The sequence below is a fragment of the Melospiza melodia genome (genome assembly GCF_035770615.1).
Source record: "Melospiza melodia melodia isolate bMelMel2 chromosome 17 unlocalized genomic scaffold, bMelMel2.pri SUPER_17_unloc_1, whole genome shotgun sequence".
Lineage (NCBI taxonomy): Eukaryota > Metazoa > Chordata > Aves > Passeriformes > Passerellidae > Melospiza > Melospiza melodia.
The window spans coordinates 481,177-503,867 of record NW_026948502.1 but is presented as its reverse complement, the minus strand read 5'-3'; the positions used below and the strand labels follow the sequence as shown (position 1 = coordinate 503,867).

The 22,691-nt window shown below is 50.0% G+C and overlaps 2 protein-coding genes and 1 long non-coding RNA gene across 4 annotated transcripts; all 3 read right to left on the bottom strand.

Moving 5' to 3' along the window:
* Window positions 1-1,989: 1,989 nt before the first annotated feature.
* On the bottom strand, window positions 1,990-6,232 carry LOC134433044 (uncharacterized). Its single transcript, XR_010031474.1, has 7 exons — window positions 6,064-6,232; window positions 5,610-5,673; window positions 4,553-5,218; window positions 3,409-4,475; window positions 3,156-3,309; window positions 2,838-2,921; window positions 1,990-2,229 (listed from the first exon to the last, which is right to left on the bottom strand). It is a non-coding gene; the product is annotated as an uncharacterized LOC134433044 (long non-coding RNA).
* Window positions 6,233-8,524: 2,292 nt separating this feature from the next.
* Window positions 8,525-16,533, bottom strand: OLFM2 (olfactomedin 2). 2 transcript variants are annotated; one of them, XM_063181911.1, is made up of 6 exons: window positions 16,415-16,533; window positions 12,134-12,283; window positions 11,571-11,726; window positions 10,933-11,152; window positions 10,244-10,350; window positions 8,525-9,674 (listed from the first exon to the last, which is right to left on the bottom strand). In XM_063181911.1, the coding sequence occupies exons 1-6, from the start codon at window positions 16,475-16,477 to the stop codon at window positions 8,997-8,999; spliced, it is 1,374 nt and encodes a 457-aa protein (XP_063037981.1). In that variant the 5' UTR covers window positions 16,478-16,533; the 3' UTR covers window positions 8,525-8,996. The 2 variants fall into 2 exon arrangements, with proteins under 2 accessions (XP_063037981.1, XP_063037980.1); XM_063181910.1 differs by lacking the exon at window positions 16,415-16,533 and adding an exon at window positions 14,983-15,190.
* A 1,159-nt stretch (window positions 16,534-17,692) lies between these two features.
* PIN1 (peptidylprolyl cis/trans isomerase, NIMA-interacting 1) lies at window positions 17,693-21,830 on the bottom strand. Its single transcript, XM_063181923.1, has 4 exons — window positions 21,753-21,830; window positions 20,162-20,353; window positions 19,782-19,892; window positions 17,693-19,275 (listed from the first exon to the last, which is right to left on the bottom strand). The coding sequence occupies exons 1-4, from the start codon at window positions 21,808-21,810 to the stop codon at window positions 19,166-19,168; spliced, it is 471 nt and encodes a 156-aa protein (XP_063037993.1). The 5' UTR covers window positions 21,811-21,830; the 3' UTR covers window positions 17,693-19,165.
* Window positions 21,831-22,691: the final 861 nt, after the last annotated feature.

The following is a 22,691-nucleotide window of genomic DNA, read 5'->3' as shown; positions in this document are numbered from 1 at the left end:
TTTTTATACATTGATTAAATATTTCTGCGTCAAGATTTTTACTTCTCTAACACTTATAATATTCAAAATAAAACCCCTGCCTCTACTTAAATAAAAGCCAAAACATTCCCTTTCTTTTAAACTATATTTACATATTTTTATATTTATATTCCCGTATAATGTTATTTATATTCTATACTACAACTCTTCATATTACTTACATATATTTATATATAAATTTATATTCATGCTTTAGCAATTTCTCTTCAGATATTTATTATATATTTCTATCTTAAGATCCACATTTCTGTATTACTTATATTATTTAAAATAAAACTCCTGCCTCTAACCAAATAAAAACTAAGGACACCCCTTTATTTGAACCAGATTTAAAATGCAGGAAGTAAATTTATTTTTCAAAATTATAATGATATTTATATGGATATTTTTGTTTATTTTATTCATAGATATTATATATATTAGAGAGAATACCTTCTAATATAATCATAGATATATATTTTCTGTATTATATATATTTTCTTACTCATATTTGTTTAAATTAAATATGTATAGATATTTGTATTTCTATATATATTTGTATATCTGAATTTATATTTTATTTCTATCATTTAAAAACCCCAGACTATAACCTAATAACACACCCCCAATTTACTTTAACTCTATTTAAATATTTTTATATTTACAATCTATATTTATATATCTTTTTGTATATATATATATATATAAAATAGACTATCATTTATCTGTATGATATGTTACAATTATATACCATATATTATAGTTCTATGTATGTATCTGTTATCTATATTTATGTTTACCACTCTAATGTTAGATTTATTTTTAAATGTATATTTATTTCTGTTTTCATCTCTATATTAAACCATGTCAGTTCATTAACCCGACACACCAGAGCCACAACAATACTGTACCTTTGTCAGCGCCGGCACGCAGCACACGCCCATCCCATCGCAGCACAGCAAAACAAAACCTGTTTCTATTACTAACGGAACAAACATCCCACAACACTGAACCCTAATAAAAACTCAAATAAACCTAACTGTAAATAAATTTTAAATCCCACTATAAAGCAGCCCGAAACCTCCGCACATGCTCATCATAAACTTCCTCCTAAACCAGTATCTCAAAAACCCCAAAAAACTCAAACACACCTTGAAAATGACACAACTGCTAATAAAAACAAACACACAATAAAAATTCAAGCAAAGCAACTCACTAGACTCAAACTGTACAACTGATCCTAAACATTACTAAAAAAAGTCCCCAAAGCTCTACCTTTAGGCTAATGCACAAATAATAACCTATAATCTATCAAAGTTATTTGAAAAAATTAAAACAAAAAATAAAAACCATGAAAATAAAAAACCTAAACCATTAAAATACTAAAAAAATATCACTACCTAAATTAAAAAACATATTGCCTATAAAATCCCACCATATAAATGCCCCTGTCCCAAAAATAAAAATAAAAAAAACTATTGAACCACAAAGAAATCAGAACTTAGGAACACCAAAACCATAATGTTCAAAAAGTCACACCACATCCCTTATCATACACCAACTACAAACAAGATAAAACAATACAATGAATTCTTAAAAACCACCTTAAAACCACTACATTGAAAAACATTTCAAAAATTAAAAACTGCATTTAACAAAAGCCATCTAATAAATTCACACCCAAATCTCCAGCAGCCCAGCTGGCCCTACCAAAGCTCTATGTTTATACATACAGTAAACAAAACCAAAATCCCAGTATTACCCATCAGAAATCTATGAAAGAACCCTATTGAAATTAATCCTGCCTCAAATACAAACCAACCCATCCAGAAAGTCAGCTTCACTCAAAAAACAATTTACACAGACTTAATAATACCAAGAAATAAAACAACACACCATATACCACCAATGAATATAAGAGTGAAGGAAAAAAAAAAAAAAAACACTACATTTTTTCCTTTTTGTTTTTAAGCTAACTTCTTTTATTAGCTAGAACAAAATCTTTTGCCAGGACTGTAGCAACAACTTCTTTTTCTTCTTCTCCTTCTAAAATGTCCCTTCTCACTCCCAAATTCCTCTCAACTCCTGAGTTTACATCCAAGCAAGAAGCAAAATTCGTGCACTCGTGCGTTCGCTGCTCCTGTCAGATTCTCTGTTTCCCTCCACATCTTCTTACACTTTCAGTCCTCACGCTGTCCCGCCGTGATGAGTCTGACAGAAGAATTGGCACAAGTTAACAGAGCATTTCCCTCCCTCTGCTTTCCTCAGCGCATTTCAATCCATCCCAGGCCTGCGGTGATGCACGCTCACCCCAAAGCTCACAGCAAGCGTGCAGCAGCTCAGGCTCACTCGGCTCCAGGGCCCAGAGCCTGCAGGCCCTGCAGCTGCCACACGGATGGACCTGGTTCCCTCCCCGGGTGCCCAGAGGGAAACCTGAGGGCAGGCGTCCACCCCGAGGGGGCACCCGCAGCCCCGGGCAGGGATGGAGTCGCCGGCTGCTCTCTGGGGACGACACCCTCCCTGCAGGCCACACTGCCTCGTCCTCTCCCTCCCTGGGGGACAGGCACCTCCAGGGTCTGTGACCTTCCGTCAGCATCCAGGTGCTGTGTCAGAGCCAGAGGGCTCAATTCGTGGCGAGTACCGATGGCACGCAAATGGCAGCCCGAGGAAATCGTGTTCTGGGATCTAAGTGCTTGGGACAGGGTCTGATTTTTTGTTTTGTACTTGTATGATGATTAGTACAACAGGGCTCTGATGGATGACATGGCAACACAGAATTAAAAACTCCTCGACAGGACAAATCCCTGCAAGGCAGCTACTTGGCCTCTCCTGAGCGTGCCTGGCTCCCTCAGGCTCCAGCTTCATCCTGATTCCAAGGCTGTAGCCTTTATTAGTAGTGGCACCTGGGTTAGAGAAAGGCAAAGTTAAATGGCATTCCTGTGAGCGCAGCGGAGGACCTTGTGTACTCTAAGACATGGCAATGCCTCTGCTAGGCTTCTGAACAGCCTTGGGTGGGGGAGCCCTCAAAAAAACAAATAAACACCCTTTCTCACCCTGCTGCCTGCAAACCCCCTCCCAAGAACTCCTAACTGGATACCTGATCACCCTCCCTCTCCCAGTCACCATCCTCAACTCACCTGAAGTCTCAATCACAAACATCATCCTTGATACTGGGCAGATCCCTCTTGTGACACGATGATTCTGCTGAAAAATTGTTGTGCTTGAGAGCTGAGCAATAACAACCACTTCTCTCCGCTGCCCACCTTGACTGCTGGCATCCAGACTGCCTTCCTAAAAGAAAGGCAAAGAACAGAGCTGTAACACAGTCACCATACACACTTCTGCTGCAGAGACAAATGCTGCCTCACCTGCTTGGGGGAATCCCCTCACCTGGCATGGGGCCCTCTGGCACAGATTTAATCCATCTGAATCTGAAAAAAAAAGTTAGGACAAGAGTCACACTGTGGCAGGATAACTGATGAGCTCCAGAGGTCCTGTGTCCATCTACAAATCCCATCTAGAGTCCAACTACACCCCAAATTACAAATTCCAAGTCCCCAGGACTTCTCCTATTGCACCAGGCTGTGCGGAAGGGCAGAGCAGCCCCGGCACAACTGTGTGCAGACACCCGTGACACAGGACAGACAGGACAGGACAGACAACGGGGACACAACAGGAACAGAAATCTCTTGGCAAGGAAAACGGCTGCAAGGACTGAGCGAACGCAAAAGGAGATGACTGAGTTCAAACTGACGGTCAGCTGATGAGGCTCAGAGAACCCTGGAGGAAGAAGATGCTAACTCAATGATTTATTCCAAGAAGTGCAAAGATGGATGCCTAGGAATCCTACAGTCAAAACCCTCTACCTAACCTCGTAATATTACAAGTCCTAATCCACCATAATGGATCCAGGTGGTGCACAGCTGTCCGTACAGCTCAGAAGAAGACCTGACAAGACACCTGACTGGATGCTTCTAAAGAGAGAAGAGAGTCTGATGCCTGTCTGAGCTCCCGAGTAAAAAGTTCCATGACCTGCGTGCCAGGCCAAGGAATGCAGAGGTCACAGAGGCTAACAATGATGCCAGGGTTTCTGACAGGCCCCCCTAAGGTAAAAGACATGGGATACACAAATAACACATAATGCACAATAGACAAGTGACACAAGACACACCGGGACTGCTCTGCCCTGCGCTCCTCAGCACTGGGATCAAAAGTGAGACGTGGCTTTTATGGAGCCTAAGGGGCCACTTCATGAACACCCCCCACCTCCAAAATGGACTCAAAAACCCCTCCCAGTAATTCCCAAACAAGCACCATGCCTTCATCCCCACTGTGGGTCACAGCCCTCTACTTATCTCTCAGACATCTGGGGATGCCAGTCTGTGTCAGGTGCAAACAAAGGCCACCTCGTCAGCTGGGAAGGTCCTGCTGGCACCGGGCTGGTGTCTCTCAGACAGCTACATTAACGAGAACCAAACATCAGTGCCTGACCTTGGCACCGCATCGGCCAAAACCCCACCACTCTGCTACTCACCGTGCTCCTAAGAAGGCCCGGCACCTCCTAACCCTGACCCTCTGCCACACATGGAATGCATCTGCACCAGAAAGAAAGTTACAACATATGTCAAACACCACCAGGGTAACTCACAAGCTGCAAACCTCTTATGTCAATCTAGGAATAGCATCTAGAGCCCAAGTACACCCCACATTACAAATTTCAACTCCCCAAGGCTTGTCCTACTGCAGCAGGCCATGAGCAGGGCAGAACAGCTCCGGCACAAATACCCGCAGACACCCGTGACACAGAACGTGACAAACAGGGGGACATGAAACACGACACATCATGCTTGTGGTGAGGGGATTGAGGGGGGAAGGCAAAAGGGACCCCAAAGACACACTAGGGAACACAGTACACCAGACAACAGGACACAGACCGGAGCTGTTCTGCACTGCCCGCCTGAAAGCTGCCATCAAAAGTAGAGCCTCTCCCTTTTGCTGTCCTAAGAGGCCCTTGGAGAGGATTGCTTTTCCTGCTGCCAATTTTTAAATCTGCCCCAAGAACTCCCAACCCACTATTCTCTCATCTCCAGGCCGTGGCCCTCAACTTATCTTTTGGATGATCGGTGATGGGAATCCACGTTGCACCTGAAATGAGTCTGCCTCGGAGGGCTCTGTGATGGCCTGTGAGCCTCTCGGTCAGCTGCAATAAAGAAAACCAAAACCAAAGTGTGAGTCCAGAGTTATGTGGGCCAAATCCCTGCAAGTCAGCTACTTGCCCTCTCCTGAGTGTGCCTGGCTCCCTCAGGCTCCAGCTTCATCCTGATTCCAAGGCTGTGGCCTTTATTAGTAGTGGCACCTTGGTTAGAGAAAGGCAAAGTTAAATGGCATTCCTGTGAGTGCAGTGGAGGACCTTGTGTGCTGCGAGACATGGGAATGCCTCTGCTAGGCTTCTGAACAGCCTTGGGTGGGGGGGGCCTCAAATACACAAATAAACACCCTTTCTCACCCTGCTGCCTGCAAACCCCCTCCCAAGAACTCCTAAACTGGATACCTGCTCACCCTCCCTCTCCCAGTCACAATCCTCAACTCACCTGAAGCCTCAATCTCAAACATCATCTTGGACACTGGGCAGATCCCTCTTGTGACATGATCAATCTGCTGAAAAATATGTTGTGCTTGACACAGCTTGGAATTTCAGGGAGTTGCACTCCTCAATTAAAAAACAAAAAAAAAAAACAAAACAAAACAGAACAAAAAAAAAAAAACCACACCAAAAACAAACAAAGAAAAAAAAAGAAACAAACAAAACCCCACAAAAACAATAACACCCAAAACACCCAACTCTCCACAGAAACAAAAAACAACACAGAAAACATCAAAAAATCCAAAAAACCCACGAAAACCAACCAAAACCCACCCCAAAAAAAACCCCAAAAAAACAAAAAAATTCCACCAAAAGAAATCTAACCAAAAAAAAACCAGAGCAAAACTAAAAATTACAAAAGCACCTTACCACCCCTAAACACAAAACCCAAAATCACAAACCTAAATACTCCCTGTATTCCATGCTGTTTTCTTCACAGAATCTTCCAAGCCTCTGTGCTTTAGATGCCCAGAAACACCTGCTGAAAAGAAACTGAGATGGGCTGAAAAAGCCTCTTCACTGAAATGAGAGGAGAGCTCTTACCCCAGCACATCCCAGAGAGGGAATGAAGCCCCTCAGCCACGGCTGGGGTTAATATACCCCTGATGGTGCCCGCCTCTCGTTCCCATGGCACCCAGGAAAAGGGAGGGGGCGAATCCCGCCAAGCCCTCAGAGCAGCTGCAGCTGTTTAGCTCCTCTGACTCACATTCAAGGGCAGTAAAGGGCTTGTTATAGAAGAAAACTCTTCAGAAAAGTAACAGTGCTTTCTTTTTTGCAACAACTACTTGGCGCAGAAGAACAGAAAACTGGCAAGATATAAGACTTTGTGGTAAGGTTACATAGCTGGATAAATTGGGTGATTGGGTAATTTGCTGTTACCTTACATAATTATTCTGTGTTTAACAAAAGCCATCTAATAAATTCACACCCAAAACTCCAGCAGCCCAGCTGGCCCTACCAAATCTCTATGTTTATGCATACAGTAAACAAAACCAAAATCCCAGTAATACCTATCAGAAGTCTATGAAAGAAACATATTGAAATTAATCCTACCTCAAATACAAAACAACCCATCCAAAGTTAGCTTCACTCAGAAAACAATTTACACAGAGCTAATAACACCAAGATATAAAACAACACACCATATACCACCAATGAATATAATAGTGAAGAAAAAAGAAACCACTTTTTTTTTTTTAATTTAAACTAACTTCTTTTATTAGCTAGAACAAAAGCTTTTCCCAGGACTGTAACAACAACTTCTTCTCCTTCTTCTCCTTCTAAAATGTCCCTTCTCATTCCCAAATTCCTTACAACTTCTGAGTTTACATCCAAGCAAAAAGCAAAATTCGTGCACTTGTGCGTTCGATGCTCCTGTCAGATTCTCTGTTTTTTCTCCACATCTTCTTACACTTTCAGTCTTCAGGCTGTCCTGCCGTGATGAGTTTGTCGGAAGAATTGGTAAACGTTAGGAGAGGATTTCCCTGCCTCCCTCCCCAAAGCTGGTTTCCTTAGCGCATTTCACTCAATCCCAAGCCGGCAACGATGCACGCTCACCTCAAGGCTCACAGCCGCTCGGCTAAATTCGGCTGTAATCGGCTAAACTCGGCCATTGTCGGCTGCATTCGGCTGGACTCGACCCTTCGGCGCGGCTCGGCTCGCTTCGGCCGAACTCGGAGCCGCTCAGTGCGCTCGGCGCGGCTCGGCTCGCTTCGGCCCAACTCGGAGCCGCTCAGTGCGCTCGGTGCGGCTCGGCTCGCTTCGGCCCAACTCGGAGCCGCTCTCTGCGCTCGGCGCGGCTCGGCTTCATTCGGCCCAACTCGGAGCCGCTCTCTGCGCTCGGCGCGGCTCGGCTCGCTTCGGCTCAACTCGGAGCCGCTCAGTGCGCTCGGTGCGGCTCGGCTCGCTTCGGCCCAACTCGGAGCCGCTCAGTGCGCTCGGTGCGGCTCGGCTCGCTTCATTCGGCCCAACTCGGAGCCGCTCAGTGCGCTCGGCGCGGCTCGGCTCGCTTCGGCCCAACTCGGAGCCGCTCAGTGCGCTCGGCGCGGCTCGGGTCGCTTCGGCCCAACTCGGAGCCGCTCAGTGCGCTCGGTGCGGCTCGGCTCGCTTCGGCCCAACTCGGAGCCGCTCTCTGCGCTCGGCGCGGCTCGGCTCGCTTCGGCCCAACTCATTCCCATGTTCCCATTCCCATATTCCCTGTCCTGTTCTCGTATTCCTGGTCCAGCCTTTCCATTTTTATATTCCCTCTTCCATTCCCATGTTCCCATTCCCTGTTCCCTCTCACCAGGTGCCACCGCCATCGCTCCGCCCCCTTGGATCCCTCCCTGCTGTGCTGGCCATAATTCGCAATTAAATTCCTAATTAATCCCTGCAGGGCCATTTCCTGCTGCTGCCCAGAGCCAGCGGGAGCTCAAACGCAGTTCCCAAAATTCTTCCTCCTGTGCCAGGACTGGGATCTGTGCCCATTCCTGGGATCTGTGCCCATTCCCAATCTCCAGTGGGATCTGTGCCCATTCCTGGGATCTGTGCCCATTCCTGGGATCTGTGCCCATTCCTGGGATTATCCCAAACCTTCAGGACTATCCCAAATCCCTCCATCCCCTGTGGATCATCCCAACTTCTTCATCTCTTCTGTCTTTTCTTCTTTTCCATCCTCTTTTCCACCTTTCTATCTTCTTTTCCTGTTTTCCATCTTTTTTCCCCCCTTTCCCACCTCTTCCTCTTTGGAAAAACAGGTGGGAAAAAAGCAGGAAAATATCAGAAAAACCCTGGGAGCGAGTAATTAAAATAATACATTTTTTAAATAATTAAAAACCGGGCAGAAAGGAGAGGGGGGAAAAGTAATCAACTCCCACCAAAGGCCAGAGATATTTTTTTTTATTTGCCGTCAAAATAAAGATGGAATTTGGCCCTGAAATTCCCAAAAAAAATACAGAAAAACCCAAGGCAGAGCAGCTCCATGCGCCATGAATCCGATGGAATTCCAGAAGAACTGAGGAGGAGGAGGAGGAAGAGGAGGGGAAAAAATTGCAGAATTGGGAGAAAAATGTAGGGGAAAAAAAAATCCTATGAGCTGGGAAAAAAATGGGGAAATAAAGTGGGGAAAGAGGGAGAAATGGGGGGAAGAGGGGGGGAAAGGGGACAAAAAAGGAAAAAAAGATTAAAAAAAGGGGAGGGAAAAAGAGGGAAATGAAGTTTGGGACTCGCTGAGAACTGGGAATTTCCACCTCATCATTGCGTCCCTCCGGAATTATTCAGCAGACGGTAAAGGGGAAGCGTGGAAGCGTAGAAAACAAAAAGCTGGGAATTCTCTCTCTCCCCTTGGGAATGTCCATCACAGCTCTCCGGCTGTGTTGATGACGTGGAAGAGCGTGACATTGTAGATGACCTGGTGGCCGTTATTCCAGGTGTAGAGCACCCTCTCCCGCGGGTTGTAGTCCAGCATGGAAATGTGAGAATACTGATTATGGAAGGGGATATCCGTGTACTCGTAGCTGGAAGTGTTCGTGTGGTAAGCAAAATAAATCTTGGCGCCGGCCAGGTGGGAATTGGTGACGTACAGAATCCCGCAGATCATGAAGGACTCGCCCGCGCTACGTTTGGGGTACCCCGTATCCCAGCTCCTCAGCACTTCCAGGGTGTGCGGATCCATGCGACTCACCACGATATTCCCGGCGTTCTGGTTGGTGGTGTAGACGGCCCAGAGGCCGTTCTCATCCACCATGAAGTCGATGTCAGAGAAGCCGCCCCAGGAGTAGGGGAAGGTGTTGTTGTAGCCAGCGCCGGCGAGGCTGCGCTGCACCAGGACGCTGCGGGAGCGGAAGTGGTAGCGGACGGCGACGTTGCTCTGGAATTTGTTGTAGTACAAGGAGCCATTGAAAACCACATGGCCAGTGCCGGCCCAAGGGTGAGGCAGGAGGTGCTGGACAAAGTTTTGGCCGGAGACGAAGTCACTGAGGCTGCGGAATTCCAGCACGCGCCGGCCCTTGTAGTAGCCATCCATGTACCACACCTGGAGGGGAGAAACTGGGTTAAAACGGGGGGAAATGGGGTTAAAATGGGGTAAAATGGGGTTTCAAGGTGGGCAAGGTATGATCAAACTCCTTTCAAGGTGGGGTGAAAAGCCCCTCAGGATGGGATCTAAACCTCTTCAAGATGGGTTCCAAAACCTCATCAAGGTGGGCTCTAAACCCACTGGAGATGTGATCAAATCCCCCATCCAGGATTTTCAGGCAACAGTGCCCAAAATGTACAGGTTTTGTGCCCAAATCCCAAATCCATGGTGTGGGCACCACAAAAACGACCCATGGGTTCCCAGCCAGGTGCCAAATCCATGGATTTTCACCAGAAAATTGCTGGGATTTTGCCCAAATCCCCCTCAAATCCAAGATTTGAGGACCCCAGGAAGTTTTGGGGGATGTTAAGGGAGATTTTGGGAGGGGATTTTAGATTCCCTTCCAGGTGCCAAATCCATGGATTTTCAGGGATCACCATGCCTGAAAAGTGTTGAGATTGTCCCCAAATCCCATCAGATCCAGGTGATTTTTTGGGAAAATCCTGGGTTTTGGGGGTGGCCCTCACCCGGCTGTCGGTGCTGGGCGTCATCGTGTCAGTCATCCAGGATCCAAAGCGCGATCCCGAGGCGCGGATGGTGATGGGGTTGCTGACCCCTGTCAGTTTCCCACAGCCTGGAAAAATAGGGGGAGAAAACTGGAATTTTGGGAAAAATTCCAGGGGTTTGGAAAAGCGGGAGTTATGGGAAAAATCAGGGACTTAGAAAACCAGGGGAAAAAATGGGAATTAGAGGGAAATCAGGGACTGGGGCTACAGCGGGGTCAGAAAAGCCCTGGAGGGTCTGGGAGTGGGATTGTAAAGGGAAAATGGGATTTTGGGTGTGTTTTGGGGGATTTTGGACAGAATTTGAGGGGATTTTGCAGTTTTTTGGGGGGAGCTTTGGCAAAGTTTTGGGGGGTTTTGGGATGGATTTGGGAGGGATTTTAGAGATGTTTGGGGGCATTTGGAGGGGATTCTGGAGATATTTTGGGGGACTTATAGGAGGGCATTTGGGGCAGACTTTGGGAGGATGTTTTTGTTTTTAAGAGTGGATTTTGGGAGTGATTTTAGAGATGTTTTGAGGGGATTTTGGGCAGATTTTTTGTGGTTCTGGGGCAGATTTCAAAGACAACTTTGGAGAGGATTTTTAGCCTATTTCCACCACGTTTTCTTAGGATTTGAGACAAAATTTGGGATTTCTAATGGGATGTTTTTACCCAGTTTCTGCAGGCAGGCGTGCAGCCGCGCCTCCAGCAGCAGCACACGCTGCTGCAGCTCCTCGTAGTCGTAGGCTCCCATCTCCTCCTGGATGGCCAGGAGAATCCCAGAGAGGTTCCTGACCTCCTCCTTGAGGTGCACGATGAGCCGCGAGTCCGCCTTGTACTGCTCCAGCACCGGCAGCAGCGGCAGCAGCTCCCGCATCTTCTCCTTCAGATCCTGCAGGAAAAAATCAGGATAAATGGCCCCAAAATCCCGGGGTTCACGTTGTTGTTCCTTCAGATCCTGAGGAAAAAATTTGGGAAAAATCAGTCCTGAAATCCCAGGGTTCACCTTCCAATCCTGAGCGAAAAACATACCAGGAAGAATCGGTTCAAACGTCCCAGGGGTTTTTTTGGAAGCTGTTTGTTCCTCGGGAAAATGGGGATGTTCAGGTTTGGGAATTCCAAAAAAAAAAAATTGGGGATTTTCAGCTCTGGAAGCCCCAAAGGATCCTGAGGCCTGATCCCACGGGAAAAGTCCTGACATGTGGAATGAATATACAAGCGGAAAACTGAAATACTGCGGGAATAAATCAGGGGGAAAAAAGGGCTGGAACGGTGGGATTTTTTTGAGATAAAAAGTGTGAATTTCTCACCTGGAAGCTGCGGGCGTTGAGGGCTTTGTGGCCCTCAGAGGCCACGCGGAGCCGCGAGTCCAGGCCCTTCATCAGAGCCTCTGTGTTCCGCACGTACTGCAGGTCCCGGAAGGTGCGGAGGTCCAGGACTTCCATGGACTGGGAGATGTTCTGCACCTGGAGAGGTCGTTAATGGGGTTAATTACGGTAATTAATGGGGTTAATCAGGGTTATTAATGGGGTTAATCACGGTTATTCAGGTCATTAATGACCATCCTGGTAATTAATGCAGTTAATCACAGCAATTAATAGGGTTAATCAGGCTAATTAATGGGGTCAACCGCAGTTATTAATGGGGTTTATCACAGTCATTAATGGCAATCTCCATAAGGATCCTCATCCCTGGAATCCCACAGGGATTTTCCTTTTCCCCCCAATACCAAATCCCCACATTCCCAACAGCAATTAACCCCTCCATTACCCACACAAGTTAATTCATTAACAAATTCCAGAATAATTAACCCATTCCCGTCAATTAACTGATTAATCAGCAATTGGTTCGGGACCATTTGGGAATTCCCGACCTTTTCCAGGAGCTGCCGGAGCTGGAGGCTGCGGAGGTCGCGGGAGCAGGATCCCTGCACGGGGATCACGGCGGTGCAGAGACATTTCCCGTCCGGAGCCTGCGCCGAGGTGAAAACCTGCCAGCCCTCGTCTGGGCTCTGGAAAAGGGTCTGGAAAATCGGGATCGGCACCTCAGAATTCCCAAAAAACACAGGGAGATCTGGAAATTCCCGGGTACCAGAGAATCCCGATCCCAAAATTCAGTTTATTCCCATTTATGTCTCTTTTCAGCCTCTTTTCCCCCATTTTCCCCTGTTTCTTCCCTATCTTTCTTCCCCCTTTTCCCCCATTTTCCCTTCTTTCCCTCCTTTTTCCCTTTTTTCCTCCCATTCCCTGGCAGATGACGTCACAACCGCACTGACGTCACACTCGACAGGGAAAAAAAATAAATAAGGGAAAATCCCTCCAGGATTTCCCCAAAAATTCGGGATAAACCCCGTAAAAAAAAACGGGATAAACTTCGGGAACTACCCCACTTGGCCCCAGCCTCAAAATCGCCGTTTTTCCACCCAAAAGCGAAGATCCGGAAATAAAAAAATTCCCAGGGAAAAAACGGGAGCGGGAGCAGCCGCAGCCCCTCCCCCAGCCTCCGGAGCCGTCATGAATCCTTAATTAGGGAGCGTTAATGAATAATTAATGAGGGAGAGTTAATGAATAATTAATGAGAGCGGCCTGGCCAGGGGGAGGCGCTGGGAGGGGTTTGGGATTTTTGGGGGAAAAGAGGGAAAAAAGGGAGAATTTTCCAGGGATGGAGGCGAGATTTCGGATTTGGGATTTTGGGGGAAAAGGGGGAATTTCCCAGGGATTTGGGATTTTGAGGAAAAAAAAGGAATGGAAGGGGAAAAAAAGAGGGAATTTCTCAGGGATGGAGGCAGGATTTGGGATCTGGGATTTGGGGGGAGAAGGGGGAAATTTGGGATGAGAGGGAAACTGGGGAGAGGAATTTGGGATGTTTGGGGGAAAAGGAGGAATTTCCAAGGGAAGGGACCCCAAATTCAGGGATTGTGACTCGAACATTCAGGAATGAGGGACCCCAAAACCCAGGGATTCTCCCTCATTCCAGAAACCCCAAAATCCAGGAATAAAAAAATAGAGCGCTCTTCCAATTTTTTGGGAGTGGTGTGAGAATCCAAATTTTTCTTCCTAAATCCTTTTTTTTCTCCCCAAATTCCCAAATTTTCTCCCCAAATGCCAAATCCCCAGGGCCGGACTGGGAAATTCCATCCCATCCCTTTGGAAGGGGAGGAAAAGAAAAAAAAAAACTCCAAAATCCTGCGGGGGAAAAATAAATTTAAAAAAAAAGGAAAAAAAAAACCCAACCATAAAAGCAAACAAGGAAAAAAAAAACAAAAACAAAAACACAAAAAAAAAAAAAAAAAACTCCCGGGATTTTTGGGCTGAATTCTGCTCATTCCTGGTTTTTATTCCAGGGGCCGCTTCCCAGTGATAAATGAGGGACAAGGGTGGTTAATGAGGCGCTAATTAACGTCCGGCGGCCGCTAATTACCCCGCAGAGTTGACTGACAGCTGGTGGGGGGGGGGGGGGGAGCTGGAATGCGGTCCCAAAATTTTAAGAAATCACACAAAAAACGCCCAAAAAAAAAAAAAAAAAAAAAGCCTCTAAAAATCCCCCAAACGCCCCCCCCCCTTTTCCAGGCCTTCCCTCCCACCCCCCCCAAATTCCAATCGGGATTTTTCGGGGGGGTTCATCCAAATTTATCCCAAATTTTCCTCCTCTTCCTAAAATTCCCAGCAATATCCAAAGCTCCGCTCCCAAATTTTAGCCCCCCTTTCCAGAAAACCTCTAAAAACCCGATTTTTAACCCCAAAAACCACCCCCGTTCCAATTTTGGGGTGGAGGGGGGAATAATTTTGGGAATTCTTTTTCTCCCGCAGCTGCCGCAGTCCCAAAATTCCCCCAAAATTTGGATTTTCCATGGGCAAAATGGGATGGGGAGCCCCCAAAAAATTGCGGGGGAGGTCCGGGGATGATCCCAAAATTGGGGGGGGGAGGATCCCAAAATTCCCGGTGGGAATTCCAGGGGGGGTTCCAGCAGAATTTTTGGAAGTGGGGGCAAGAATTGGAGGGAGAATTTGGGGGGGGGTCCCTAAAATTTGGGTTTTCCGGGAGGAATTCGGGGGGGGGCTCCCCAAAACCGGGGGGGGGTCCGCAGAAATCGGGGGATGCCCGGGAAGGTCCCCGGGGGATTCTGGGGGGGTCCCCAAAATTCGGGGGAGGTTCCGGGGGTGCCCGGGGGGGTCTGGAAAACGGGGTGGGGGGTTTGGGGGGGGTCCCCAAAACCGGGTGGATTTCGGGGGGTCCCGGTGCTCCGGGGAGAACTGGGGGGTCTTCCGGGGGTGGCAAAGGGGGGGTCCCCAAAATTCGGGGGTGAGCGGGAGGATGCGGGGGTTGCCCGGGGGTGGGGGTCCCCAAACCCGGAGGGCGGGGATTTAGGGACGTTCCGGGGGGGTTTGGGTGGTCCTGGTGCACCGAGAAGCAGGGGGGGATTCAGGGGGTGGCAAAGGGGGGGAGTCCCCAAAATTTGGGGTGCCAGGGAGCCGGCAAAGGGGGTCCCCAAAACCGGGGGGGTGGGGGGGCAGAGTGGGGGTCCCTGGGGGGATTTCGGGGCTCCCGGTGCACCGGGGGGGGCTTCCACCACCCACCCCACCCCCACCTCTGCCGCATCTCCCGATCGCAGCCTCCGCCAGCCCCAAAAACCCCCGAAATCTCCCCAAAAATCCCCTACCCCCCCAAAAAAAAAAAAAAAAAAACAAACCGACCCCTCCCGGTAGCGGGGGGGTCACTCACGATTTTCTCGGATGTCCCGGCCCGGGACACGGCGGTGCCGTTGAGTCCCACGAGCGACGGGAGGGTCTGGGACATCCAGTTGGTGACCATGGCCATGGTGCTGAGCACGGCCCCGATCTTCAGCAGCGGCACCGTCATTGTCGCCGCCGCCGCCGCCACCGGCAGCGCCCCGTGCCCATTACCCCCCCCGGTGACACCGGGAACCGGCTGCGGCTCGAGGAGAGCCCCCCCCTCTCCCTCCCTCCCCCCCTCCCCACCGCAGTAAAAACGCGGTACCGGGAACCGGAGGTGGCACCGGGAATCGGGGCCGGGACCGGTTCGAGCAGAGCCCCCCGCCGTAAAAGTGCGGCACCGGGAACCGGGACCGGCTACCCTCAGCTCCTCCCGGGGGTGGTACCGGGAAGCGGGACCGGTTCGAGCAGAGCCTCCCCCGCCTTAAAAAACGCGCTACCGGGAACTGGGACTGGCACCGGCACCGGGAATCGGGGGTGGCACCTGGACCCGGTACCGGCCCGATCGGAGCCGCCCCCGCGGTTTCAAAGGGGTCCCGGAGTGGCACCGGGAGCCCCCAAAGCCCCCCCGGGGATGTCGCCCCCGTCCCGGGGCTGTCGCCGGTGCCGGTGCCGGGCCCGCTCCGAGCCGCCCCCGCTGGGAGCGGGGCCCGGGGCTGACGTCGCTGCCGCTGGCCCGGGGCCAGCCCCGAACGGCCCCGAAACGGGGCGGGACCGGCACCGGCACCGGGGGCGGCTCCGGGGCGGGCTTAGGGTGGGTTTGGGGCGGGCTTAGGGTGGGTTTGGGGCGGGTTTAGGCCGGGATTAGCGAGGGGTAGGCTTGGGGTGGGTTTAGGATGGGTTCGGGGCGGGTTTAGGGCGAGTTCGGGGTGGGAACCCCCTAGTATCCCAAATTTAGGGGACCAGAACCCCTAAATCCCCCCAGGACCCCCAAAATCCCCCATCCCGCACGGTTTTGGCTTTTTTTGGGGCGGATTTTGGGGTTTTTGGAGTTTTGGGGGGGAGAATTTTTTGGGGGGAATTTGGGCTGTTTTGAGATTTTTTGGGGGAAATCTGGGCGGTTTTGGGGGCAATTTTTGGAGTTTTTGGACAGCTCCTTTCCCCCAGTGTCTTCGGCTGGCCCCAGAGTCCCCCCAGTATCTCCCAGTATCCCCAGTTGTCCCCCAGTTCAAACTGGGGTGTCCCCAGTGCCCCCTCAGTGTCCCCAGTTCCCCCCCCTTCCCTCCCCCCCCCCCCCCGCGCTGTCCCCGTGTCCCACTCCCCTCCCCCACGGCCACACCCAGCGCCATCCCCGCAATTCCCAAAATTCCTGCAATTCCCAAAATTCCGGCCGCCGTCGTCCCCCTCCCCCTCCCAAAAAAAACCCAAATCCCAAAAAATTCCCCCCCCCCCAAAAAAATTCCCCAAATTCCCCCCCTTACCTGCCTGGCGCAGAGGAGGAGGAGGAGAAGGAGGAGGACGAGGCTCGGGGGCAGGAAGCGCATCCTGACCCTCCCCAAACCTCCCAAAATCCCCCCAAATCCCCCCAAATCTCCTCCAGGACCCCCGAAAATTCCCAAATAATTCCCAGCCCCCCCCCCCCCCGCTCGCCCCCTCCCCACCCCGGAGCCTCCGCGCAGCCGCAGCCTCGGAGCCGCCCAAAAGAAAATCCCCCCAAAAAAACCCGAAAAAAAACCCAAAAACCCCCCAAAATTTGGGGAGGGGTCGCCGGGGGGAGGTGGGGGAGGATTTTGGGGGGATTTGGGGGATTTTGGGGGGGACTTGGGGGGAGAAGTTTGGGGAGTGGGGCGTGGTCTCGTAGTCCCCACCCCCCCCCTTTCTTCCCCTCCGTCCAAATCCCCCCAAATTCTCCGAAATAGCCCCCAAATTCCGCAAATCCCCCCTAAATCCCCAAAACTCCCCGGAATCACCTAAAAACTCCCCCAAATCTGTTCCACACCCCCCACTCTGAAATCCTCCTCGCCAAAAACCCCAAATCCTCCCCAATCCCCTTAACCCCTTCCCAAAAAAACCCAAAACCCCTAAAAAACCCCAAATCCCCCCAAATTCTGCCCCACGCCCCCCAACCTAAAATTGCCCTCCCAAAAACCCCAAATCCCCCTAAATTCCCCCCAAATCCCTTTGATCTGGAGGGTTTTTTGGATTAGGGAGGATTTTGGGGAGAATTTGGGGGAATTTAAAAGGTATTTGTGGTTTTTTGGCAGGGGGGTTTAGGGATTTGGGGGATTTGGTTTTTGGGATTTATGGGGAGTTTGGGGATTTTAGGGCGATTTGGGGGAATTTTAAGGGGATCTCCAGTATCCCCTGGAACCACCCCCTACATCCCCCATTAACTAAATCCCATATTCCCCATTAAATAAATCCATTCCCTATTCATTAAATCCTATATTCCCTATTGATAAATCCCATATTTCCCATTAACCTCATATTTCTTATTAATAAATCCCATATTCCCTATGAAATAAATTCAGTTTTTCCCTATTAAAAAATCCAATTATATCCTACTAATAAATCCCATTTTCCTATTAAATAAATCCCAAAATTCCCAATTTTAGCCTGTTTTCCATCCATTTTAAGCTCCAAATCCCACCAAAAAAAAAAAAAAAAAAAAAAAAACCCAAACAAAAAAAATTCCAATTTATTAAAAAAAAAAAAAAAAAAAAAAAGAGGGAGAAAAAAAGACCCAGAATTACCAGAAATTCCACTGGAGGGGGATTTATTTCTGCAGGAAAAGAGCTGGGGCTTTACAGCTTTTTTGGGAATTTTTGCACGGATCCAAGCTGGGATTTTTGGGATTTTTCCTGTTTTTTTCCCACTGAACAAAGCAGAAACAACAGCAGAACTGAAAAGTCTCGGAAAAAACCTCCCCAAATCCAACTTTTTTTAACCCCAAACTGAAAACCTGTGGCTCCGAAAGGGCGGGAAAACGGAACTCCAGCCACTTTTTCCCAATTTCCTGTGAATTTACCCCAAAAATCCAGTGGTTTTTTTGAAGTCCAAGCGATGGTGCCGGGAAATTCCCAGTATAATCCGGACGGACGTTGTGGAAGGACCCCATGGGAGCTGCCTCATCTTTGCTATTTATTAACAAGTAATTATTAATTAATGGCTTTAATCAAGCGGAGCCTTCGGATCGGGGGCGTTTTTTGGGGAGAAAAGAGCAGGAATGAGTTAAATAAACATGCAGGGGGTTGGGGAGGGGCCTGGCCTGGCACTGGCCACAGCACCTTCGGTGGTGGCGTCATCATCAGTGTCATAGTCATCGGTGTAGTCGTCATCAGTGTCACTGTCATTGGTTTCATTGTCACTGGTGTCATTGTCACCTTTGTTGGTTGTTGCTCATGGTCATGGTCACCATCGTTGGTCATTGTCACCTTCACTGGGCATTGTCACCACCATTGGTCATTGTCACCTTTGTTGGTCGCTGGTCATGGTCATCATCACCATCACTACTGTTGGTCATTGTCATTGTCCTTGCTGTCACTGTCACTGCTGGCCATCGCCATTGTTGCCATTGTCACCGCCACCACCGTGGGACCACCAGGAGCCGGCTCCGGCCGACCCAACATTCCCAAAAACCGCAGGAATTCTCTGGTTTTGCTCCCACCCAGGAGGGAATAATGGAGGAGTTGTGGGATCTGGAGTTGGTGGGAAGTGCGGGGCGGGATTCCCATGGATTTCTGTGGATTCCCGTGGATTCCATGGATTTCCTGTGGATTCCTGAGGATTCCCATGGACCTCCATAAATTCCCATGGATTCCTGAGGATTTCCATAGTTTCCCATCAATTCCTGAGGATTTCCGTGAGTTCCCGTGAATTCCTGAGGATTCCCATAGACTCCCATGGATCTCCATGGACTTCCATGAATTCCTGTGAATTCCCATGGATCTCCATAGATTCCCATGGATTTCCTGAGGATTCCCACGGACTCACGTGGATTTCCTGTGGATTCCCGTGGGTTCCTGAGAATTCCCATGGCTTCCTGCAGCGTTAACAGATTTCTACAGATCCCAACAGACCTCCACGGATCCCCCAGGATTTCTGCGAATTCCCGTGGCTTCCCCATGGATTCCTGAGGGCCTCCATAGATTCCCGCGGATCCCCACGGGCTCCCCGTGGATTCCCGCCCATTCCCACGGGATTCCCGGGAGGCCCCACCCTCCCAAGGCACTTCACTCCGTGCGGAGGATGATGTGGATCCCGGATTCCGTGAACACGGGGCCGCTCATCTCACCGGCCCGCAGCGCGAACGAGGCGTCCTCGAACGGCTTCTGCATCTGCCCTGCAACCCGAAATTCCACAAAAAAAAAATTGGGATCCGGGGTGCTTCCCGAGGAAAACAACTGCATCTGCCCTGCAACCCGAAATTCCATTAAAAAAACTGGGATCCGGGGCGCTTCCCAAAGAAAACCCTGGGATTTGGAAGGGGTAGGGGGGGATTGATTCCAGGAGTTTATCCTGCTGGATCGATGCCAGATGGAATTTTGTGTCATAAAGGGAAAAAAACCCCACATTTTGGGAGGTTTCAACCTAAAAAAAGAGGTAGTACCACCCAAAATTTCATAAAACATTTGGGATTTGGGGCGTTTCCCAAAGAAAACTCAGGGATTTGAAGGGGGAGAGTTGATTTCAGTTGGAATTATGGGGGATTTGGGGTTTTTGGGGGGATAAATCCCTAAAAACCTATGGATTTGGGTTTCCTGTGGAACTGAGGGATTTGGGGGTTTTTTTGCGGATGAATCCCCTGGAATTGAGGGATTTGGAGTTTTTTTGGGATGAATCCCTCACCTCTCCCGAATGCTCCCAGATCCCCCCCAGCCTTGGCTGAGCTGCAGTCGCTGAACTGCGAAGCCAAAGATTCAAAATCCTCCTCTCCTGATTTGATCTTCTGGATGTAACCTGGAAAAAAAAAAGGGAAAAACCAAAAACCCCAAATTTAGGGATCAAAACCACTCCCAAAATTCCCTGGATGCCGCAAATTCCACAGGAAAGGAGACACAGCCCCAACACATCCTCAAAACCACCCCAAACAAACATCCCTGCAGGTTTTCTTAAAAAAAAAAAAAAAAAAAAAAAAAATCACCATTCCCACCTTTTTTTTTTTTTCCCCAAAATCACCATTCCCAGGGTTTTTTTCCCCAGCATTCCCAGGAATCCCCAGCACTCGCCGTTGATGAGCTCCAGCGCCTCCTCCTTGGAGCGGGTGATGCGCTCCTGCCTCCAGCTGCTCGGCCGCCGCGATTGGTTGTGCTTGACCAGCAGGTGCGAGCAGCGCACGCGGCCCGGCTCCGCCCGCGCGCCCCCGCTCGGCCGCTCCCATTGGCTGGCGTTCGTCAGGTGGTTAAAGTAATACACCCGGCCTGAGGGGGTATTGATCAGTTATTGATCACTTATTGGTTATTGTTTATTGATCGGTTACTGACTGGCATCAAAAATCCTGGTTATTGGCACCAACACCCCTCTTACAGGCCCCAGTCTTGACCCCCCTGACTCATATTCACTAGGTGGTTGAAGTAGTACGTGCGTCCTATGGGGTTATTGATCAGCTATTGGTTATCGATTACTTATTGCTTACTGATTGTTATCACAAAACCTGGCTATCAGCACCAAAACCCCTCTTGCAAGCCCCAATATTGACCCTGCTGACTCGTGTTCACCAGATGGTTGAAGTAGTACACACGTCCTATGGGGTTATTGATCAGCTATTGGTTATCGATTGGTGATCAGGTATTGATTTACACTGAAAAAACAGGTTATTCACATCAAATTCCAGCTCAATAATCCTGCTGGCTGGCGTTTGTCTGGTGGTTGAAATAGTACAGCCTCCCTAGGGAGCTATTGATCAAATATCAGTTATTGATCAGTGATTAGTTACTAATTGATGCTGAACATGGAGGTTATGGAACCCAAAAACCAGATTAAAGACCCCAAAAATCCACACCACAGACTCGTGTTCATCAAGTGGCTGAAGCAGTAAAACCATCTCACAGAGTTACTGATCAATTATTGTCTATTGATCACTGATTGGTTAGAGACTGGCAGCGAAAAAACAGCTTAAAGATACAAAAACCAGATTATAGACCCCAGGACTGACCCCACCATCAGGTGATTGAAGTAGTACACCCTTTCTAGGGGATATTGATCAATCATTGGTTATTCATCAGTGATCAACTCACCAAACCCCAAATTATAGACCTCAAACTCCAAGGTCCTGATACCCAGAACCAAGTTTGGACCCCAAAAATCAACTTCTGCCCCAAAACAACAACTTCTGACCCCCGAAAAAACTCCCCAGTTTTGAGCCCCTTCCTGCTGGGGAGTGACCCCCCCCACCCAAATCCTCAACTGGGGGTCCCTCCTTCCCTGAGGCGACGAACTCCCCCCGCAAATTCCCCTCACGAGGGAGATTTCCCTCAGATTCCTGTCACGGAGTTGACGTCCCCTCGAAAGTTCCCTCACGGAGGTGCCCCCCCTTCCCTGAGGTGAAGACCCCCTTCAGAACCCCCTGAACTGGGGCCCCCCACCCAAATTTCCCTCACGAGAGTGACTCCCTCTCCCTGAGGCGATTACCCCCACAAGACCCCCCTCTCAATTCGGAGCCCCCCACCAAAAAATTCTCCTCACGCACCGCCCCCCCCCCCACGCCCCCTCATCGCCTCCAAAGCTCAACCCCGCCACCCCCCCCTTTCCCACCTCCCCCATCCCCGCCGCTCCTTCCCCGAGCCCTCCCCCGGTAGCCCCCCGCCCTCAGGCCCTTACCGGAGCTGCGGCTCATGCGCTTCTCCCACCCCGCGGGCAGCTTCTCCTCCTCCGCCATCTTCCCTTCCCTCTGCCCGCCCTGCGCGGCCCGCCCACACCGGCGCGCGGAGGGGGCGGGCAAACCCGCCCTGCTCGCACTTCCATTGGTCGACAGAGAGGCGGCGGCCTTCGCCGCGCAATTCTATTAGGGACACCATACGTCAATCATGCAAAGGGTGAAGTCGAGAAGCGAGCGGGAAAGGAGGTACGGTGGCCGTGGGCGAACAAACTTAACCGGAACGCAAAGACGCAGTGGCGCCGCCACTGTTTCTGCTTAGGTCCTCCCGGTCCCACCGGGAGTAACAGGAAATAACCGTGACTTCAAAAGCAGCTTTATTATCAGTAAATTCAACGCTCCAGAACGCGAGCGGACGGTTCAAATCCTCAGCGTGGCGCCGGTTTGGTCACAGAGGGGATGGGAGGGGGGGAACCGGAGTTGGGGAGGAAAACGGGGAACACCGGGAGAACCGGGGGACACCGAGCGGACGCGTCAGCCGCTCCTGGTCGTTCATCACCGTCCTGGATCTCATCGGCAGTAGGAATTAAGGCCAACGGGGGGTGGGTTGGTGGATTTGGTGGGGGAGGGGGAAGGGGTTGCGAAGCCTCCCCCGGGACCTCCGGAGCCTCCCCTGGACCCCTGAGAGGCGTCCCAGTATTTCCTGAGCGATGCCGGTGCCTCCAGAACCCACCAGGCGCCTCCAGGCCGCCGTGGTGCTGGGCCCGGAACTGACATCGTTGTGTATGGGACGTGACGTCACGCCGACGCCGGTTACCTGAAGCGTTGCCTGGCAACGGCGTTTGTTGTTAGCAACGGCCAAGATGGCGGCAGGAGCGGCCTGGTTCCCCCCGCGGGTGTGTACTGGGGGTTACTGGGAGCTACTGAGAGTTACTGGGGGGGGG

Excerpts from the sequence above, each read along its gene's own strand:
- OLFM2 (XM_063181910.1), bottom strand. The coding sequence starts at position 15,120 with ATGACGGTGCCGCTGCTGAAGATCGGGGCCGTGCTCAGCACCATGGCC. Across the intron at positions 12,284-14,982 it reads CCGGGACATCCGAGAAAATC|ACCCTTTTCCAGAGCCCAGA; the intron begins GTGAGTGACCCC and ends CCGATTTTCCAG. Across the intron at positions 9,675-10,243 it reads CGCCCAGCACCGACAGCCGG|GTGTGGTACATGGATGGCTA; the intron begins GTGAGGGCCACC and ends TCTCCCCTCCAG.
- PIN1 (XM_063181923.1), bottom strand. The coding sequence starts at position 21,810 with ATGGCGGAGGAGGAGAAGCTGCCCGCGGGGTGGGAGAAGCGCATGAGC. Across the intron at positions 20,354-21,752 it reads GCGCATGAGCCGCAGCTCCG|GCCGGGTGTATTACTTTAAC; the intron begins GTAAGGGCCTGA and ends ATACCCCCTCAG. Across the intron at positions 19,276-19,781 it reads TCTGGGAGCATTCGGGAGAG|GGCAGATGCAGAAGCCGTTC; the intron begins GTGAGGGATTCA and ends TTCGGGTTGCAG.